Source organism: Hypanus sabinus, chromosome 6, assembly GCF_030144855.1.
Source record: "Hypanus sabinus isolate sHypSab1 chromosome 6, sHypSab1.hap1, whole genome shotgun sequence".
NCBI classification, from domain to species: Eukaryota; Metazoa; Chordata; class Chondrichthyes; order Myliobatiformes; family Dasyatidae; genus Hypanus; species Hypanus sabinus.
In genome coordinates this window covers 4058559-4080578 of record NC_082711.1, presented here as the reverse complement: position 1 = coordinate 4080578, position 22020 = coordinate 4058559, and the positions used below count along the sequence as shown (strand labels likewise).

Sequence of the window (22020 nt, the reverse complement as noted above, 5' to 3'; positions counted from 1 at the left end):
TATCTCACTCCTGTATGCACTTTCATCACCACCTGAGATTTTACCAGCAATGGTTGTATTGTCAGTAAATTTATAGATGGTATTTGAGCTATGCCTGGCCACACAGTCATGTGTATATAGAGAGTAGAGCAGTGGGCTAAGCACACACCCCTGAGGTGTGCCAGTGATGATCATCAGCGAGGAGGATATGTTATCACCAATCCGCACAGATTGCGGTCTTATGGTTAGGAAATCGAGGATCCAATTGCAGAGGGAGATACAGAGGCCCAGGTTCTGCAACTTCTCAATCAGGATTGAGAAGATAATTCCAAGATAAGAGGCCCCAAACTATTTACAATACTCCAAGTGAGGCCTCACCAGTGCTTTATAAAGACTCAACATTACATCCTTGTTTCTTGTATTCTAGTCCTCTTGAAATGAATGCCAACATCACATTTGCCTCCCTCACCCCAGACTCAACCTGCAAATTAACCTTTTGGGAATCCTGCACAAGGACTCCAAATCCCTTTGCACCTCAGTTTTGTGTATTTTCTCTCCAATTAGAAAAGTTAATTCTTTCACTTTCTTTACCAAAGTGCACGACCATACACTTCCCGACACTGTATTCCACCTGCCAGTTCTTTGTCCACTCTTCTAATCTGTCTCAGTCCTTCTGTTGCCTCTCTACTTCCTCAAAACTACCTGCCCCTCCACCTATCTTCAGATTGTCTATAAACTTTACAACCAAGCCATCAATTCTATCATCCAAATCATTGACATATGATGTAAAAAGAATCTGTCCCAACTCAGATCCCTATGGAACACCACTAGTCACTGGCAGCCAACCAGAAAAGGCTCCCTTTATTCCCACTTTTTGCCTCCTGCCAATCAGCCACAGCTTTATCCATGCTAGAATCTTTCCTGTAATACCATGGGCTCGTAGCTTGTTAAGCAGCTTCATGTGTGGCACCTTGTCAAAGGGCTTCTGAAAGTCCAAGTACACCATGTCTACTGCATCTCCTTTGTCTATCCTGCTTGTTATGTCTTTAAGGAATTCCAACAGATTTGTCAGGCACAATCATCCTTTGAGGAAACCATGCTGACTGGGGAAGGGGGTTGTTCCATGCACCGGCCCAGTAGTGAGAGACCCCCTGCCCCTCTCTCCATTCTTACAGACTCCCCCCGGCACAGACACAGGCCCTTGGCTCAACTGGTCCATGCAGACCAAGATGCCCATGCAAGGTAGTTCATTTGCCCATAGAAAATAAAAGAAGGAGCATACCACATTCAGCCCACAATGCTGTTCCGACCCTTTAACCTACTCTAAGATCAATCTAACCCTTCCCTCCCACAGAGCCCTCTAGTTTTTTCTATCATCCATGCGCCTAACTAAGAGCTTTTTGACTGTCCACAACGTGTCTGCCTCCACCCACCACTTCCTGTGAATAGAAACCATCTCGGACATGACTCCTATACTTACTCCCAATCATTTTAAAATTATGCCCCATGTATTAGCCATTTCCACCCTGGAGAAAAGTCTCTGGCTGTCCACTCAGTCTGTGGCTCTTCTCATCTGGTACAAGTCCCCTCTCTTCCTCCTTCGCTCCTAACTGAAAAGCTCCAGCTCACTCAAACTATTCTCATAAGAAATGCTCCCTAACCCAGGCAGCATCCTGGTGAATCTCCTCTGCACCCTCTCTAATCCAGGCAGCATCCTGCTGAATCTCCTCTGCACCCTCTCTAATCCAGGCAGCATCCTGCTGAATCTCCTCTGCACCCTCTCTAATCCAGGCAGCATCCTGCTGAATCTCCTCTGCACCCTCTCTAATCCAGGCAGCATCCTGCTGAATCTCCTCTGCACCTTCTCTAATCCAGGCAGCACCCTGGTGAATCTCCTCTGCACCCTCTCTAACCCAGGCAGCATCCTGCTGAATCTCCTCTGCACCCTCTCTAATCCAGGCAGCATCCTGCTGAATCTCCTCTGCACCTTCTCTAATCCAGGCAGCACCCTGGTGAATCTCCTCTGCACCCTCTCTGATCCAGGCAGCATCCTGCTGAATCTCCTCTGCACCCTCTCTAATCCAGGCAGCATCCTGCTGAATCTCCTCTGCACCCTCTCTAATCCAGGCAGCATCCTGCTGAATCTCCTCTGCACCCTCTCTAATCCAGGCAGCATCCTGGTGAATCTCCTCTGCACCTTCTCTAATCCAGGCAGCACCCTGGTGAATCTCCTCTGCACCCTCTCTGATCCAGGCAGCATCCTGCTGAATCTCCTCTGCACCCTTTCTAATCCAGGCAGCATCCTGCTGAATCTCCTCTGCACCCTCTCTAATCCAGGCAGCATCCTGGTGAATCTCCTCTGCAACTTCTCTAATCCAGGCAGCACCCTGGTGAATCTCCTCTGCACCCTTTCTAATCCAGGCAGCATCCTGCTGAATCTCCTCTGCACCCTCTCTAATCCAGGCAGCATCCTGGGGAATCTCCTCTGCACCCTCCCTAACCCAGGTTGCATCCTGGTGAATCTCCTCTGCACCCTCTCTAATCCAGGTTGCATCCTGCTGAATCTCCTCTGCACCCTCTCTAATCCAGGCAGCATCCTGCTGAATCTCCTCTGCACCCTCCCTAACCCAGGCAGCATCCTGGTGAATCTCCTCTGCACCCTCCCTAACCCAGGTTGCATCCTGCTGAATCTCCTCTGCACCCTCCCTAACCCAGGTTGCATCCTGCTGAATCTCCTCTGCACCCTCCCTAACCCAGGGTTGCATCCTGCTGAATCTCCTCTGCACCCTCCCTAACCCAGGCAGCATCCTGGTGAATCTCCTCTACACCCTCCCTAACCCAGGCAGCATCCTGCTGAATCTCCTCTGCACCCTCTCTAATCCAGGCAGCATCCTGGTGAATCTCCTCTGCACCCTCTCTAATCCAGGCAGCATCCTGCTGAATCTCCTCTGCACCCTCTCTAATCCAGGCAGCATCCTGGTGAATCTCCTCTGCACCCTCTCTAATCCAGGTTGCATCCAGCTGAATCTCCTCTACACCCTCCCTAATCCAGGTTGCATCCTGGTGAATCTCCTCTACACCCTCCCTAACCCAGGTTGCATCCTGCTGAATCTCCTCTGCACCCTCCCTAACCCAGGTTGCATCCTGCTGAATCTCCTCTGCACCCTCCCTAACCCAGGCAGCATCCTGGTGAATCTCCTCTGCACCCTCCCTAACCCAGGTTGCATCCTGCTGAATCTCCTCTGCACCCTCCCTAACCCAGGTTGCATCCTGCTGAATCTCCTCTGCACCCTCCCTAACCCAGGTTGCATCCTGCTGAATCTCCTCTGCACCCTCCCTAACCCAGGTTGCATCCTGGTGAATCTCCTCTACACCCTCCCTAACCCAGGCAGCATCCTGCTGAATCTCCTCTGCACCCTCTCTAATCCAGGCAGCGTCCTGGTGAATCTCCTCTACACCCTCTCTAATCCAGGCAGCGTCCTGGTGAATCTCCTCTGCACCCTCTCTAATCCAGGCAGCATCCTGCTGAATCTCCTCTGCACCCTCTCTAATCCAGGCAGCATCCTGCTGAATCTCCTCTGCACCCTCTCTAATCCAGGCAGCATCCTGGTGAATCTCCTCTGCACCCTCCCTAACCCAGGCAGCATCCTGGTGAATCTCCTCTGCACCCTCCCTAACCCAGGCAGCATCCTGGTGAATCTCCTCTACACCCTCCCTAACTCAGTTTGCATCCTGGTGAATCTCCTCTGCACCATCTCTAATCCAGGCAGCGTCCTGGTGAATCTCCTCTGCACCCTCTCTAATCCAGGCAGCATCCTGGTGAATCTCCTCTGCACCCTCTCTAATCCAGGCAGCATCCTGGTGAATCTCCTCTGCACCCTCTCTAATCCAGGCAGCATCCTGGTGAATCTCCTCTGCACCCTCTCTAATCCAGGCAGAGTCCTGGTGAATCTCCTCTGCACCCTCTCTAATCCAGGCAGCATCCTGGTGAATCTCCTCTGCACCCTCTCTAATCCAGGCAGCATCCTGGTGAATCTCCTCTGCACCCTCTCTAATCCAGGCAGCATCCTAGTAAATCTCCTCTGCACCCTCCCTAACCCAGGTTGCATCCTGCTGAATCTCCTCTGCACCCTCCTTAACCCAGGCAGCATCCTGGTGAATCTCCTCTGCACCCTCCCTAACCCAGGTTGCATCCTGCTGAATCTCCTCTGCACCCTCCCTAACCAAGGTTGCATCCTGCTGAATCTCCTCTGCACCCTCCCTAACCCAGGTTGCATCCTGCTGAATCTCCTCTACACCCTCCCTAACCCAGGCAGCATCCTGCTGAATCTCCTCTGCACCCTCTCTAATCCAGGCAGCATCCTGGTGAATCTCCTCTGCACCCTCTCTAATCCAGGCAGCATCCTGCTGAATCTCCTCTGCACCCTCTCTAATCCAGGCAGCATCCTGGTGAATCTCCTCTGCACCCTCTCTAATCCAGGCAGCATCCTGGTGAATCTCCTCTACACCCTCCCTAACCCAGTTTGCATCCTGGTGAATCTCCTCTGCACCATCTCTAATCCAGGCAGCGTCCTGGTGAATCTCCTCTGCACCCTCTCTAATCCAGGCAGCATCCTGGTGAATCTCCTCTGCACCCTCTCTAATCCAGGCAGCATCATGGTGAATCTCCTCTGCACCCTCTCTAATCCAGGCAGCACCCTGGTGAATCTCCTCTGCACCCTCTCTAATCCAGGCAGCTTCCTGGTGAATCTCCTCTGCACCCTCTCTGATCCAGGCAGCGTCCAGGTGAATCTCCTCTGCACCCTCTCTGATCCAGGCAGCATCCTGCTGAATCTCCTCTGCACCCTCTCTAATCCAGGCAGCATCCTGCTGAATCTCCTCTGCACCCTCTCTAATCCAGGCAGCATCCTGCTGAATCTCCTCTGCACCCTCTCTAATCCAGGCAGCATCCTGGTGAATCTCCTCTGCACCCTCTCTAATCCAGGCAGCATCCTGGTGAATCTCCTCTACACCCTCCCTAACCCAGTTTGCATCCTGGTGAATCTCCTCTGCACCCTCTCTAATCCAGGCAGCATCCTGGTAAATCTCCTCTGCACCCTCTCTAATCCAGGCAGCATCCTGGTGAATCTCCTCTGCACCCTCTCTAATCCAGGCAGCTTCCTGGTGAATCTCCTCTGCGCCCTCTCTGATCCAGGCAGCGTCCAGGTGAATCTCCTCTGCACCCTCTCTGATCCAGGCAGCATTCTGGTGAATCTCCTCTGCACCCTCTCTGATCCAGGCAGCATCCTGGTGAATCTCCTCTGTACCGTCTCTAAAGCTTCTACATCCTTCCTATAATGAGGTGACCAGAACTGAACTCACTATTCCAAGTGTGATCTAACCAGTTTTACGGAGCTGCAACATTACCACGTGGCTCTTGAACTCAACCCCTCGAGTAATGAGGGCAACCTTCTTCACCACCCTGTCAACTTGTGTGGCAACATTGGCGTTGGACCTAGGACCAGCAATAGTTGGGACCATTAACTCTAAAATGGTTGGTGTCATAGACAGAGAAGATATTATCAAGACTTACAGGGGGCCCTTGATCAGTTGGGTAAGTGGGCTGAGGAATAGATACAGCGTTCAGTTCAGATAAGTGCGTGGTGTTATGTTTTGGGGTGAGGGGGTGTCGAAGCAGGGCATGGGTACATGGTTCCTTGAGAGTAGGGACACAGGTAGTCATGGTGCTGAAGACGACATTTAGAGCACTGGCCTTCACCAGTCTAGACGGTGGATGTTGGGCACCATGGAGTTGTAGCAATGATATTCCAGGTCAGCATGCTGGAGTCTGGAGACTTCGTCTGGAAGGAAGTTTGAAAGTTCTTTCCGTGTGTACGTGGGTTTGCTCTGGTGCTCCATTCTCCATCTCCCCCCTGCCCCCCAAAGTTCAAAGAAGTACCAGTTGGTAGGTTATAAATTGTCTTGTGATTAGGCTAGGGTAAAGTTGGTGGGTTGCTGGGTGCTGAGGTTTGTTGGGGCGGGTGGGCCTGCTCAAGAAGGGATCTCTAAATAAATAAATAAATCAAAAGCTGCAGAAGACGTTGATAAGTCTAAACCCGGAGTATTGTGCTCAGTTTTGGTCACCCTGCTATGGGAAAGGTGCTATTAAGCTGGGAAGAGTGCTGAGGCGATTCACGAGTATGTTACTGGGATTCAGGGGACTAAGTTACAGAGAATGACTCGGCAGATTAGGACCTACTACCTCAGACTGTTGGTGTCTTGGGATGATCACAATGGTGAAGGCTTGGGAAATCATCAACTGAAGGGCATGGGTTTGGAGAGAGGGAAGGGATTTAAAGTGGCCCAAGGGGAATTACTTCATCTAGAGCTGCCAGATGAAGTCATCAAGCAATTATTAACATTTAAAAGATGTTTAAGTAGCAGCATCCATCATTAAGGATCCCCCAGGACATGCCCTCTTCTCACTGATGCAGGGGGGAGGTACAGGAGCCTCAACATTTCAGGAGCAGCTTTTTCCCCTCCATCAGATTTCTGAATGGACAGTGAATCCTACCTCACTTTAGGTGTAAACCCCTCTTCCCTCCTTCCCTCCACTAGCCTGCAGGTCACCCTTGGGCAAGGCGTAGCACCTGCTTAAGTCCCCCACCCCGATCAGGGTCAGGCGAAGCCGTGGGAGCTGGTGGTGGACAGTCATACGAGCGGCCAGTGCAGATCACAAGACCAGTGACTCCAGTGGCCGCCTCATCTGTCTGTACAGACACTGACCAGAAGAGGGCGATGACAAACCACTTCTGGCGAAAAAATTGCCAGAACAATTGTGGTCGTGATGGCCTGCATCATGCAACGCAGCAGCTAACAAATGATGATACGTACCCCTGTGTACGGTATTCGATGTTTCTCATGACGGTGTTCCACTGTTTACTATGCAATGCACTGCATTGCTGCAGCAAAACAACATATTTCTCGGAGTGATATCAATCCCAGTTCTGAGTCCGATTCTCCTACTTGGACAGATACACGTATGGGAAAGGTTTAAAGGGAGTCGGTTCACCTGCAGGAAAATGGGGCAAACTTGCATGGTGAACTTGGTAGGTTTGAATGCGTTGGGGCAAAAGGCCGTGTAACTCTGTGTCTGTCTTCTAGGGTGCTACGGAGAGCCAGCGGGGATCCACATGGTTAGAAACTCAGTGGCAAATTACCTGGAAAGACGAGACGGAGGGATCCCAGCAGATCCCGAGAACATTTTCCTCTTCAATGGGACATTGCGCGCCTTTGCTGTACGTATCATTTCGATATACTGGTGAACAGGCAGTGTGCCTGTTGGATGTACCTGACGTGTCTGCCTGTACTAACAACCCTGGCGGGACACCCCACCACTCTCTATTGAAAAAAACCTGTTTTGGAGAGCCATCCTGCGCTTTCCTCCAGTCACCTTAAAGTTATGTCCCCTTATTTTGGGCAGTTCCACCCTGGAGGAAAGTTTCAGGCTACCCACTTGATCTGTGCCTTCCAAGCTGTGCAGAGGCCAGATGGTCCAGGGCCAAGTCGTGGGGTCTATTTAAAGCAGGATCTTGCTCAGCCAGGGTGTGAAAGTTAATGGGGTGAAGGCAGGAGAATGGGGTTGAGGGGGACAATAAATCAGCCTTGTTGGAATGGCAGAGCAGACTCGATGGGCCGAGTGGCCTATATCTTATGGAAATGGGCTCCATACAGGGAGTTGGGATCAGGTAGAGTGGCATCGAGGTGGGCACAGACATGCAGGCTCCTGTTTGATTTGCCACAAGCCAGGGAAGGTAGTGCAGATGAATGAGTGGCTGAGGAGATGATGTAAGGGGCAGGGTTTCATATTTGTAGATCTGGGGAAGAGGTGAACTGTACAGGTGGGACGGGTTGCCCCTGAACTAGAGGTGATCCCGGGAGGGAGGTTTGCTAATGCTACTGGGGAGAGTTTAAAATAGATTCTCAGGGAGGAGAGACAGAGGACGGGGCGGTTGGTGCACAGGTGGTGACAGCTTGTAGGGAGCTTGTGAGGGAGGATCGGCGGATGATAGAGCAACGATGCACTCAGACAGATGGGTTGGGATGCAAGGGGTATCATAAACAAGGCAGGTGAATTTAGAGCGTGCATCAATACATGCAACTGTGATGTTGTGTCCATTCCAGAGACCTGGATGTCTCAGGGACAGGAATGGCTGCTGAGTGTAACAGACATTTCAAAAAGGACAGGGAGGGAGGCAAAAGAGGTAGGGGTGTGGCATTGCTAATCAGGGATAGTATCACGGCTGCAGAAAAGCCAGAAGACATGGAGGGATTGTCTACTGAGTCAGTGTGGGTGGAAATCAGAAACAGGAAAGGGGCAATAACTCTACTGGGTGTTTTTCATAGACCCCCCCCCCCCCGAATAGTAACAGAGACATTGAGGATCAGATAGGGAGGCAGATTCTGGAACTGATTCTGGAACAGTGCAATAATAATAGGGTTGTTGTGATGGATGATTTTAACTTTTTTAATATTGACTAGCATCTCCTTAGAGCAAGGATTTTAGATGGGGTGGAATTTGTTACATGTGTTCAAGAAGGTTTTCTAATGCAGTATGTAGATAAGCCTACAAGAGGAGAGGCTGTACTTGATCTGGTATTGGGAAATGAACCTGGTCAGGTGTCAGGTCTCTCAGTGGGGGAGCATTTTGGAGGTAGTGACCACAACTCTATCCCCTTCACCATTGCACTGGAGAGGGATAGGGGCAGACAATTTGGGAAAAACATTTATTTGGGGTGGGGAAAATATGATGCTATCAGACAGAAACTTGGGAGATAAATTGGGAGCAGATTTTCTCAGGGAAATGCACGGAAGATGTGGCAAACGTTCAGGGAACATTTGCATGGCGTTCTGCACGAGTATGTTCCACTGAGGCAGGGAGAGGATGGAATGATAAAAGAACCATCGTGTATAAAGGATGTAGAAAGTCTAGTTAAGAAGAAAAGCTTACAAAAGGTTCAAGAAACCAGTAGTTGTTAGAGTTCTAGAAAATTACAAGATTGCAGGGAAGGAGCTTAAGAGTGGAATTGGGAGAGCCAGAAGGGGCCATGAGAGGCCTTGGTGAGCAGGATGAAGGAAAACCCCAAGGCATTCTACAAGCATGTGAAGAGCGAAAGGATGAGTCGTGTGAGAATAGGACCAGTCAGGTACGATATTGGAAACATGTGCACGGAGTGTCAGGAGGTAGCAGAGGTACTTAATGAATACTTTGCTTCATTATTTACCAGGGAAAAGGACCTTGGCAATTGCGAGGATGACTTACAACGGACTGAAATGCTTGAGTGTCTAGACATTAAGAAAGAGGATGTGCTGGAGCTTTTGAAAAGCATCAAGTTGGATAAGTCACCGGGATCGGATGAAACATATCCCAGGCTACTGTGGGAAGTGAGGGAGGAGATTGCTGAGCCTCTGGCGATGATCTTTGCATCATCAATAGGAAAAGGAGAGGTAGTGGAGGATTGGAGGGTTGCAAATGTTATTTAAGAAAGAGAGTAGAGATAACCCAGGAAATTACAGACTAGTGAGTCTGACCTCAGTGGTGGGCAAGTTGTTGGAGAAGATCCTGAGAGGCAGGATTTATGAGCATTTGGAGAGGCATAATCTGATCAGGGATAGTCAGCATGGCTTTGTCAAGGACGTGTCGTGCCTTATGTACCTGATTGAATTCTTTGAGGATGTAACAAAACACATTGATGAAGGTAGAGCAGTGGATGCAGTGTATATGGATTTCAGTAAGGCATTTGATAAGGTACCCCACACAAGGCTGATTCAGAAAGTAAGGAGGCATAGGATCCAAGGAGACATTGCATTGTGGATCCAGAATTGGCTTGTTCACAGAAGGCAAAGAGTGGTTGTAGACGGGTCATATTCTGCATTGAGGTCGGTGACCAGTGTTGTGCCTCAGGGATCTGTTCTGGGACCCTCACTCCTTGTGATTTTTATAAATGACCTGGATGAGGAAGTGGAGGGATGGGTTAGTAAATTTGCTGATGACACTGTCGGGGGGGCCAGATGGACCCAAACGCAGGACGCAGACACTGAAGTACTAGGGGGAGGACAGGATGGGGATGCCATGGCATTTAAGGGTAGAGCTGGGGTTCAGGTAGATAGAGTGTCAGGCAGGCAGAGCGGACCGGGCTCCTGGAGTTCGAGTTCAAGCAGGCAGGTCCTCGAGGTTCAGGCAGGCAGATAGACAGGTCCTCGAGGTTCAGGCAGGTAGACAGGTCCTCGAGGTTCAGGCAGGTAGACAGGTCCTCGAGGTTCAGGCAGACAGACAGGTCCTCAAGGTTCAGGCAGGTAGACAGGTCCTCGAGGTTCAGGCAGGTAGACAGGTCCTCGAGGTTCAGGCAGGTAGATAGACAGGTCCTCGAGGTTCAGGCAGGCAGATAGACAGGTCCTTGAGGTTCAGGCAGGCAGGTAGACAGGTCCTCGAGGTTCAGGCAGGTAGATAGACAGGTCCTCGAGGTTCAGGCAGGCAGGTCCTCGAGGTTCAGGCAGGTAGACAGGTCCTCGAGGTTCAGGCAGGCAGATAGACAGGTCCTCGAGGTTCAGGCAGGTAGACAGGTCCTCGAGGTTCAGGCAGGTAGACAGGTCCTTGAGGTTCAGGCAGGCAGATAGATCCTCGAGGTTCAGACAGGCAGGTAGACAGGTCCTCGAGGTTCAGGCAGGTAGACAGGTCCTCGAGGTTCAGGCAGGCAGATAGACAGGTCCTCGAGGTTCAGGCAGGTATACAGGTCCTCGAGGTTCAGGCAGGTAGACAGGTCCTCGAGGTTCAGGCAGATAGACAGGTCCTCGAGGTTCAGGCAGGTAGACAGGTCCTCAAGGTTCAGGCAGGTAGACAGGTCCTCGAGGTTCAGGCAGATAGATAGACAGGTCCTCGAGGTTCAGGCAGGTAGATAGACAGGTCCTCGAGGTTCAGGCAGGCAGGCAGGTCCTCGAGGTTCAGGCAGGTAGACAGGTCCTCGAGGTTCAGGCAGGCAGATAGACAGGTCCTCGAGGTTCAGGCAGGTAGACAGATCCTCGAGGTTCAGGCAGGTAGATAGACAGGTCCTCGAGGTTCAGGCAGGTAGACAGGTCCTCGAGGTTCAGGCAGGCAGGTAGACAGGTCCTCGAGGTTCAGGCAGACAGACAGGTCCTCGAGGTTCAGGCAGGCAGGCAGGTCCTCGAGGTTCAGGCAGGTAGACAGGTCCTCGAGGTTCAGGCAGGCAGATAGACAGGTCCTCGAGGTTCAGGCAGGTATACAGGTCCTCGAGGTTCAGGCAGGTAGACAGGTCCTCGAGGTTCAGGCAGGTAGACAGGTCCTCAAGGTTCAGGCAGGTAGACAGGTCCTCGAGGTTCAGGCAGATAGATAGACAGGTCCTCGAGGTTCAGGCAGGTAGACAGGTCCTCGAGGTTCAGGCAGGTAGACAGATCCTCGAGGTTCAGGCAGATAGACAGGTCCTCGAGGTTCAGGCAGATAGACAGGTCCTCGAGGTTCAGGCAGGCAGGCTAGATAAGCTGGTGGAGAACCCTCCCTGGACGGGCCGCATATATGCCTCCCAGGCAGAAACAGCAGAGGCCTGGGCACGATGCGAACCCCTAGGCAGGTACGGGGCACAATCCCAGGGTTCGGGCGGGAGAGGAGGACGGGGCAGAACCCCCGTCGGGCCGCGGTGGTCGGCCGGATCCACCCAACAGAGGCAAGGGGTAGGAACGGGCAGAACCTCCGCCGGGCCGCGGCAGGTTAGCCGGACCTGCCCAATGGAGGCAAGGGGTAGGAACGGGCATAGGTCCAGGGTGAACAACACAACAGTCATGATAACGGGAAATTCGGAAACGGCCGGCAGACAGCGCGACCGAGCAAAAAACAAACGAGCGGAGAAGCGGGACCAGCGCATGAGAAGAAAGGTGGGGGAGCGGACCAACCTGGCAGTACTGGCACGGGGCAGAGAAGCATGATGAGGAGTAGATCTGATCCCGGGCGGGATAACAGGATGCAAAGCAGAGTTCAGAGCCGGCGGAGAAACGGGAAACAGAACAAAACGACCACCCGCCTGGTCCCAGTCCCAAGACCCCTTATAAACACCTGCAGCTCAATGAGTTACAGGCGTGTCTCCTTGAACCAGGAGGGTCCTAACTAGATCACGGGTGATGGAAGGGACCCGGAGTACGGAGCCCCTGGACCAGATCAAAACCTGGAACGCGGTTCCGGACCGGACCCTGACAGACACAAAGATTGGAGGTGTTGTGGATAGTGTGGAGGGCTGTCAGAGGTTACAGCGGGACACTGATAGGATGCAAAACTGGGCTGAGAAGTGGCAGATGGCATTCAACCCAGATAAGTACGAAGTTGTTCATTTTGGTAGGTCAAATTTGAAGACAGAATATAATATCAATGGTAAGACTCTTGGCAGTGTGGATAATCAGAGAGATCTTGGGATCTGGGTCCATAGGACACTCAAAGCTGCTGCGCAGATTGACAGTGTTGTTAAGAAGGCCAATGGTGTGTTGGCCTTCATCAACCATGGGATTGAGTTCAAGAGCTGTGAGGTAATGTTAAAGCTATACAAGACCTTGGTTAGACCTCACTTGGAGTACAGTTACCTCACTACAGGAAGGATGTGGTTATTGTAGACAAATGCCGGTGATACTGAACTGGGTTCTGTTTTAGCACGATGCTCTGTAACTCCTGTGTACCCTCTTGCTAGCTTATTTACGGTTTTCTGATGGCGAGGGGCAACTCCAAGAGGACGGGCATCCTGGTTCCAGCACCCAGTAGCCCGGCCGGCCGGCGCTTCATTACACTGTTGGACGGGGTGGCCCTGCCCTACCAGCTGGATGAGGAGAGTGGCTGGACGGTGCGGTCCGAAGAGCTGAGGAGAGTGCTGAAGGAAGGTTGCGGGTCCTGCCATCCTATGGTGCTGTGCGTCGTCAACCCGGGCAGTCTCACAGGTAGCAACCAGGATCACGTGGGGGGAGTGGCCACTCAACCTTTCTAGCCTGCTACTCAAAGTAACCAAACCAAAATCAGCACCATATTCCTGCACTAACACCATCGCCCAAATCTGTGATCAAATCTGTCTCCCACCCACCGGATGAAGGGGTGAGCTTTCATCCCGAGCTTTTCCCACTCTGTGCTCACGTGGAACGGTCCTGTGCGCCCTTCGCTCTTCGTCGTTCTTCCTATTCCTCTTCATCTCGCTGTCTCGATTCACCTGAATCCCATTGCCACTGCTTGCTGACAGGGCACGTGATGGACAGAGCCTGCATGGAACGGATAATCCGATTCGCCGCTGCTGAGAGGCTCCTGTTATTGGCTGATGAGGTGAGCAAGTGATGATTGGTTGTCTGCAACTATCGTCAGCTGGGCCACTTGTCAGGCATCGTACTGCCCAGTTTAAACCAGTACACCCTGCCCATCCCCATGCATCTCAGCTGAGGCCATCCCAACCCGTCCAAACAAAACACATCCCAATCGAACCTAGCCCATCCCAAAAAATGACACTCAACCAAACTCTTCCTATCACATTCCATTTCATCCCAACTCATCTCATCCACCCTATCTCATCCCATCCCATCGCATCTCTTCACATCCCATCCCATGCTATCCCAACAAAACCTGCCGAACACAACCCAAACTATGACATCCCACCAAAAATCCAATCCCAGTACAACTTATCCCATCCCATCCCTTCTCAATAATTCCTATACAACCCAATTCATCTTAAGCCAACTTTCCAAACCCAAACTCATCCCAACACAGCCCCACACTTCCCAACTCACTCTAATCCGTGGATTCTGGGATCAGCTCCCCGTTTGTTGAGGGCTATTGTTGTTTTCTCGTCTCTGACCTTGAGCCGACTGCTGTTCAGTTTTTTTTTCTCTTGTGTTTCTCACCTGCAGGGCCACCCAGTGGACGTGTACAGTGGGAGCCTCCAGCTGCTATCCTTCAAGAAAGTCCTGCACGAGATGGGCCCCGATTTCTCCAGAGTGGTGGAGTTTATCTCCTTGAACTCTGTCTCCAGGGGACACATTGGGGAGTAGGTAGCACTACCCGTTTGCTTCACCCCATTCCAGGAGAACGGTCATGGTGTTACAGCGCAGATGAGATCCATGCGCCAGTTCCCACCCATTGGCCCGGATGTCTCAAACCAACCCGCATGGTACTCCACATACCTTTCACACCTCACTCGAGTTCGCTGCTGCCCTGACACCTCCTACTCGCCTCGCTGTATCTCTGAGTGAAGGGCCAACCCCGCACTGGAGACAGTCTGTGTCTCCAGCGGTTCGTCCATTGGAGCACGAAGGTCCCAACAGCTGATCACCGGGGTGGGGGCAGGGGCAAAGATTGGCTGGGGAGGGTTATTATAGGTGCACCAGACAGCTCTCCGGGCGGACTACTGGTCAATAATTGGAGACAAATGACCCATGGCTGTACAGCAGCAGAGCGTTTAGAACAATGCTTTTAGAGCCGAAACATCGAGCTTCAATTCCGTCAGGAGTCTGCACGTTCTCCCAATCACAGCATGGATTCCCTCCGGTGCTCTGGTTTCCTCCCACAGTCCAAAGACATAGCCGTTAGGAGGTCTATCGGTCATCGTTAATTCTCCTGTGGTCAGGCTGGGATTAAAAAGATGGGCTGTTGGGTGGCAAAGATAACGGACCTGGTTCACACCATATCTCCAAATAAAATAAAATCCTGGGCCAGCTCCACTGGGGCGAGATGTCCTGAGACCGGACATCCCACACCCCCAGGTCCTGAGACCGGACATCCCACACCACCAGGTACTGAGACCGGACATCCCACACCACCAGGTACTGAGACCGGACATCCCACACCACCAGGTACTGAGACCGGACATCCCACACCACCATGTCCTGAGACCAGACATCCCACACCACCATGTCCTGAGACCGGACATCCCACACCACCATGTCCTGAGACTGGACATCCCACACCACCAGGTACCGAGACCAGACATCCCACACCACCAGGCACCGAGACCGCACATCCCACACCCCCAGGTACTGAGACCGCACATCCCACACCACCAACACCATGTCCTGAGACCGGACATCCCAAACCACCAGGTACTGAGACCGGACATCCCACACCACCAGGTCCTGAGACCGGACATCCCACGCCACCAGGTACTGAGACCGGACATCCCACACCACCGGGTACTGAGACCGGACATCCCACACCACCGGGTACTGAGACCGGACATCCCACACCCCCAGGTACTGAGACTGGACATCCCACGCCACCAGGTACTGAGACTGGACATCCCACGCCACCAGGCACTGAGACTGGACATCCCACACTCCCAGGTACTGAGACCGGACATCCCCCACCACCAGGTACTGAGACCGGACATCCCACAACACCAGGTACTGAGACCGGACATCCCCCACCACCAGGTACTGAGACCGGACATCTCCCAGCACCAGGTACTGAGACTGGACATCCCACACCACCAGGTACTGAGACCGGACATCCCCCACCACTAGGTACTGAGACTGGACATCCCACACCACCATGTCCTGAGACCGGACATCCCACGCCACCAGGTACTGAGACCGGACATCCCACACCACCAGGTACTGAGACTGGACATCCCACACCACCAGGTACTGAGACCGGACATCCCACGCCACCAGGTACTGAGACCGGACATCCCACGCCACCAGGTACTGAGACCGGACATCCCACACCACCAGGTACTGAGACCGGATATCCCACGCCACCAGGTACTGAGACGGAACATCCCACACCCCCAGGCACTGAGACTGGACATCCCACACCCCCAGGTACTGAGACCGGACATCCCACACCCCCAGGTACTGAGACCGGACATCCCACACCACCAGGTACTGAGACCGGACATCCCACACCACCAGGTACTGAGACCGGACATCCCACGCCACCAGGTACTGAGACCGGACATCCCACACCACCAGGTACTGAGACCGGACATCCCACACCACCAGGTACTGAGACTGGACATCCTACGCCCCCAGGTCCTGTGACCGGACATCCCACACCACCAGGTACTGAGACTGGACATCCCACACCACCAGGTACTGAGACTGGACATCCCACACCACCAGGTACTGAGACTGGACATCCCACACCCCCAGGTACTGAGACCGGACATCCCACACCACCAGGTACTGAGACCGGACATCCCACACCCCCAGGAACTGAGCTCCACTAGGGGTTGGGGTAATGAAGGCAGACGACCCGCAGCACCTGTTTCAGGAACAGGTAGTTTCCTTCAACCATCCAGTTCTTGAACCAAACAGCACTAACCAAATCACCAACTGAGAATAACAACACTATGACCATTTTCCAATAAAACTGATTTCATTTTTTTCTTCTACTCATATTCTTTCCTTCAATTTGTGCATGATTTTGAATTGTTCAGTTGTTTTCTCATAAATACTTGTTAACGGCTGCCTGTGATGCTGACCATCTGATGTTCTGTGCCTGTGATGATGATGCTGATCATCTGATGTTCTGTGCCTGTGATGATGATGCTGATTATCTGATGTTCTGTGCCTGTGATGATGATGCTGATCATCTGATGCTCTGTGCCTGTGATGATGATGCTGATTATCTGATGTTCTGTGCCTGTGATGATGATGCTGATCATCTGATGCTCTGTGCCTGTGGTGATGATGATGCTGATGATCTGATGTTCTGTGCCTGTGATGATGATGCTGATTATCTGATGCTCTGTGCCTGTGATGATGATGCTGACCATCTGATGCTCTGTGCCTGTGATGATGATGCTGACCATCTGATGCTCTGTGCCTGTGATGGTGATGCTGACCATCTGATGCTCTGTGCCTGTGATGATGATGCTGACCATCTGATGCTCTGTGCCTGTGATGATGATGCTGACCATCTGATGCTCTGTGCCTGTGATGATGATGCTGATCATCTGATGCTCTGTGCCTGTGATGATGATGCTGATCGTCTGATGCTATGTGCCTGTGATGATGATGCTGACCATCTGATGCTCTGTGCCTGTGATGGTGATGCTGACCATCTGATGCTCTGTGCCTGTGATGATGATGCTGACCATCTGATGCTCTGTGCCTGTGATGATGATGCTGACCATCTGATGCTCTGTGCCTGTGATGATGATGCTGACCATCTGATGCTCTGTGCCTGTGATGATGATGCTGACCATCTGATGCTCTGTGCCTGTGATGATGATGCTGACCATCTGATGCTCTGTGCCTGTGATGATGATGCTGATCATCTGATGCTCTGTGCCTGTGATGATGATGCTGACCATCTGATGCTCTGTGCCTGTGATGATGATGCTGATTATCTGATGCTCTGTGCCTGTGATGATGATGCTGATTATCTGATGCTCTGTGCCTGTGATGATGATGCTGATGATCTGATGCTCTGTGCCTGTGATGATGATACTGATTATCTGATGTTCTGTGCCTGTGATGATGATGCTGATGATCTGATGCTCTGTGCCTGTGATGGTGATGCTGACCATCTGATGCTCTGTGCCTGTGATGATGATGCTGACCATCTGATGTTCTGTGCCTGTGATGATAATGCTGACCATCTGATGCTCTGTGCCTGTGATGATGATGCTGACCATCTGATGCTCTGTGCCTGTGATGATGATGCTGATCATCTGATGCTCTGTGCCTGTGATGATGATGCTGACCATCTGATGCTCTGTGCCTGTGATGATGATGCTGACCATCTGATGCTCTGTGCCTGTGATGATGATGCTGACCATCTGATGTTCTGTGCCTGTGATGATGATGCTGATGATCTGATGCTCTGTGCCTGTGATGGTGATGCTGACCATCTGATGCTCTGTGCCTGTGATGATGATGCTGACCATCTGATGTTCTGTGCCTGTGATGATGATGCTGATGATCTGATGTTCTGTGCCTGTGATGATGATGCTGACCATCTGATGTTCTGTGCCTGTGATGATGATGCTGACCATCTGATGCTCTGTGCCTGTGATGATGATGCTGATGATCTGATGCTCTGTGCCTGTGATGATGATGCTGACCATCTGATGCTCTGTGCCTGTGATGATGATGCTGATTATCTGATGTTCTGTGCCTGTGATGATGATGCTGACCATCTGATGCTCTGTGCCTGTGATGATGATGCTGACCATCTGATGTTCTGTGCCTGTGATGATGATGCTGATTATCTGATGTTCTGTGCCTGTGATGATGATGCTGACCATCTGATGCTCTGTGCCTGTGATGATGATGCTGACCATCTGATGTTCTGTGCCTTGATGATGATGCTGACCATCTGATGTTCTGTGCCTGTGATGATGATGCTGATGATCTGATGTTCTGTGCCTGTGATGATGATGCTGATCATCTGATGCTCTGTGCCTGTGATGATGATGCTGATCATCTGATGTTCTGTGCCTGTGATGATGCTGATGATCTGATGTTCTGTGCCTGTGATGATGATGCTGACCATCTGATGCTCTGTGCCTGTGATGATGATGCTGACCATCTGATGTTCTGTGCCTGTGATGATGATGCTGACCATCTGATGTTCTGTGCCTGTGATGATGATGCTGATGATCTGATGCTCTGTGCCTGTGATGATGATGCTGACCATCTGATGTTCTGTGCCTGTGATGATCATGCTGATTATCTGATGTTCTGTGCCTGTGATGATGCTGACCATCTGATGTTCTGTGCCTGTGATGATGATGCTGACCATCTGATGTTCTGTGCCTGTGATGATGATGCTGACCATCTGATGCTCTGTGCCTGTGATGATGATGCTGACCATCTGATGTTCTGTGCCTGTGATGATGATGCTGATTATCTGATGTTCTGTGCCTGTGATGATGCTGACCATCTGATGTTCTGTGCCTGTGATGATGATGCTGACCATCTGATGTTCTGTGCCTGTGATGATGATGCTGATGATCTGATGTTCTGTGCCTGTGATGATGATGCTGATCATCTGATGCTCTGTGCCTGTGATGATGATGCTGATCATCTGATGTTCTGTGCCTGTGATGATGATGCTGATGATCTGATGTTCTGTGCCTGTGATGATGATGCTGACCATCTGATGCTCTGTGCCTGTGATGATGATGCTGACCATCTGATGCTCTGTGCCTGTGATGATGATGCTGACCATCTGATGTTCTGTGCCTGTGATGATGATGCTGATGATCTGATGCTCTGTGCCTGTGATGATGCTGACCATCTGATGTTCTGTGCCTGTGATGATGATGCTGATTATCTGATGTTCTGTGCCTGTGATGATGATGCTGACCATCTGATGTTTTGTGCCTGTGATGATGATGCTGACCATCTGATGTTCTGTGCCTGTGATGATGATGCTGACCATCTGATGTTCTGTGCCTGTGATGATGATGCTGATGATGCTGATGATCTGATGCTCTGTGCCTGTGATGATGATGCTGATGATCTGATGTTCTGTGCCTGTGATGATGATGCTGACCATCTGATGTTCTGTGCCTGTGATGATGATGCTGATTATCTGATGATCAGCATCATCATCACAGGCACAGATCAGCGTTGCGCTGTTGATCTGAAGCTCTGTGCCACTGATGCTGCTGCATAGAAGTTTTTTCATTGCACCAGTACCACATGGAATTGTGCAGGTGAATATGAACCTGACTCTGACTTTGGCCCCAGCTTTTGGGTGATTCATAGATCTTAACCCAGTATAGCACAGGTACAGTCTATTCATCCTATCACACCATACCGAACCATTTAAATCAGTCATGAAATGGCTAACTCATCCCTTCTGCATGCACACTGCCCATGCCTTTCCACTTTCCTCATATTCTTGTGCCTATCATCATTTTTAGAAATCCCTAATGTATCTGTGTCCAGCTCCACCCAGAAGCTCACCAATCTGAGTTAATAGACTTGCCCTGTACATCTCCTTCTCTGTGACCTCCAACTTTCAATGCATACCTTCTGGCCTGAGTCATTTCAACTCCAGGGAAAAGATACTGTCTGTCCTTTCTCTCTATGCTTCTCATAGTCGTATAAACCTCCATCAGATGTTCCCTCAGCCTCCAATGAAAACACCCCAAGTTTGTCCAACCTCTTGGTATAGCTCATGCCCTCTAATCCAGGCAGCATCCCGGTGAACCCCTTCTGTTCCCTCTCCAAAGCTCTGACATCCTTCCTATCACGGAGTGACCAGAACCATTTGCAATACGGCCTGTCAGACATTTATAAAACTGTAACATCATTTCCTGACTTTGGGTCTCATTCCTTTGACTCAGAAGGGCATGCGTGTCACGTGACCTGTTAGCTGCTGTATCAGGAATACGTGTGACGTTAATCAGTCCCCCCTCTCTCTGTGCTGACAGGTCGGGTGCTCGGGGTTGTTTCGTGGAGGTGCTGAACATGGATCCCGCGGTGCAGAGTTACTTCAGAAACATGGTGGGCACGTTTGTCTCGTGCTCGCTGCCATCTCAGATCGCCATGGAGGTGGCCACCAACCCACCCGATCCTGGAGACCCCTCGTACCCACTCTTCCAGGCTGTGAGTCCAACAATCCGAGAGAGAGAGAGCACTGCAGCGCTGGGTTAGGCCACCGGCCCACCATGTTCAGCTAAACTAATTCGACTCATGATCAAACGCCCCACTAAACTACTTGCCTCTGCCGATATGTGTGCAGGGTAAATAAACAGGCGGGAAAATTCATTGCAGACCAGCAAACAGTCTTTTCCTAAATCTCCCTTCTAAAAAGTGTTTTCAGGATATTAAAAGAAAGACTTCATGCCATCATCAAGGTTTCTTCCCTCAGACAGTTAACCATTCTGCTTAGCTCCTGCCGCACCCTCCTCTAACTATCACCTCATTCGCTGCCCAAGACTCAGCACCTTGACCACTGTTTATAAAGCTCTACACACTGTAAGCACATCCTGGTATTTATGTGCTATTTACATTTTATTCCATATCTGGGTTTCCAACATTATTTTAGTTCATTAGCTATTCTTAAGAATTGTTTAATATTTTTGAATATTGCGCAAGTTCTCAATACATGTAAATCATTATCATTATGTGCCATGTCGTATGATGTATGTGATCATGGTCTTCCCAAAACAGTTCTCAGCAAGTTTTCTGCAGAAGTGGTTTGCCATTGCCTTCTTCTGGGCAGTGTCTTTACAAGATGGGTGACCCCCAGCCATTATCAATACTCTTCAGAGACTGTCTGTCTGGTGTCGGTGGACACATGACCAGGACCTGTGATCTGCAGTGGCTGCTCATACGACCATCCCAAGGCCTCTCCTGAGCAGGTGCTACACCTCGTCCATGGGTGATAGCGTAGGGAAGGAGGGTCTTTGTTAGAAGCATATCTCCACTCTGCACCCATATAACGTTGACCTTTGACCCTTGGTCCTGCACAATGACTGTATCCCTGCATTTCCTGCATTTCATGCTCCCACCAAAGAGCCTCTTTAACACCCCAGCCAGGCACCCACTACTCTGTTCTCCAAGAGGACCATAACCTCGTCATGGGATTTGGAGGCTTGCATCCTCAATGACCTGGAGTTGGCTGGGGTCAGAATTTATGCTTTGGCTGTTGGTAGGTCACCCATGCTGGACAGGTGAAAGGGCAGAGGCCAGATTCAGAGTGGTCCACCGGTCCTCCTGGTTCGGGGGTTCAGCTAACAACCCCGACTGGTCAAAAATATTGTTAGAGAAACAGCAATGAAGAATCCTTCTACATCTGTGTGTGACCAAGGACAGAGAGATCGAGGACCTTCATTGCTGCCCTTTGAAAGTATCAGCTCTCACCCTAGGCCTTCTGGTGTTAGACATGGTGACTCTGGAGGTGTGCTACAGGCTGTCTTGCCTATCCTGGCCTTCTGGTGTTAGACATGGTGACTCTGGAGGTGTGCTACAGGCTGTCTTGCCTATCCTGGCCTTCTGGTGTTAGACATGGTGACTCTGGAGGTGTGCTACAGGCTGTCTTGCCTATCCTGGCCTTCTGGTGTTAGACAT

General features: G+C 51.1%; 1 protein-coding gene and 1 long non-coding RNA gene across 6 annotated transcripts in view; both read left to right on the top strand.

Annotated features, from left to right (window-relative positions):
* The window catches only part of LOC132395250 (alanine aminotransferase 2-like), a 115887-nt gene that overhangs the window by 47586 nt on the left and 46281 nt on the right, over window positions 1–22020 (top strand). For all 5 annotated transcript variants that reach the window (XM_059971571.1, XM_059971574.1, XM_059971570.1 and 2 more), the window contains 5 exons: window positions 7123–7256; window positions 12705–12948; window positions 13242–13321; window positions 13900–14036; window positions 20379–20553. In XM_059971571.1, coding sequence (XP_059827554.1) covers window positions 7123–7256; window positions 12705–12948; window positions 13242–13321; window positions 13900–14036; window positions 20379–20553 — 770 coding nt within the window. The remainder of the gene's footprint in view (window positions 1–7122; window positions 7257–12704; window positions 12949–13241; window positions 13322–13899; window positions 14037–20378; window positions 20554–22020) is intronic.
* On the top strand, window positions 7263–11304 carry LOC132395252 (uncharacterized). Its single transcript, XR_009512549.1, has 2 exons — window positions 7263–11131; window positions 11186–11304. It is a non-coding gene; the product is annotated as an uncharacterized LOC132395252 (long non-coding RNA).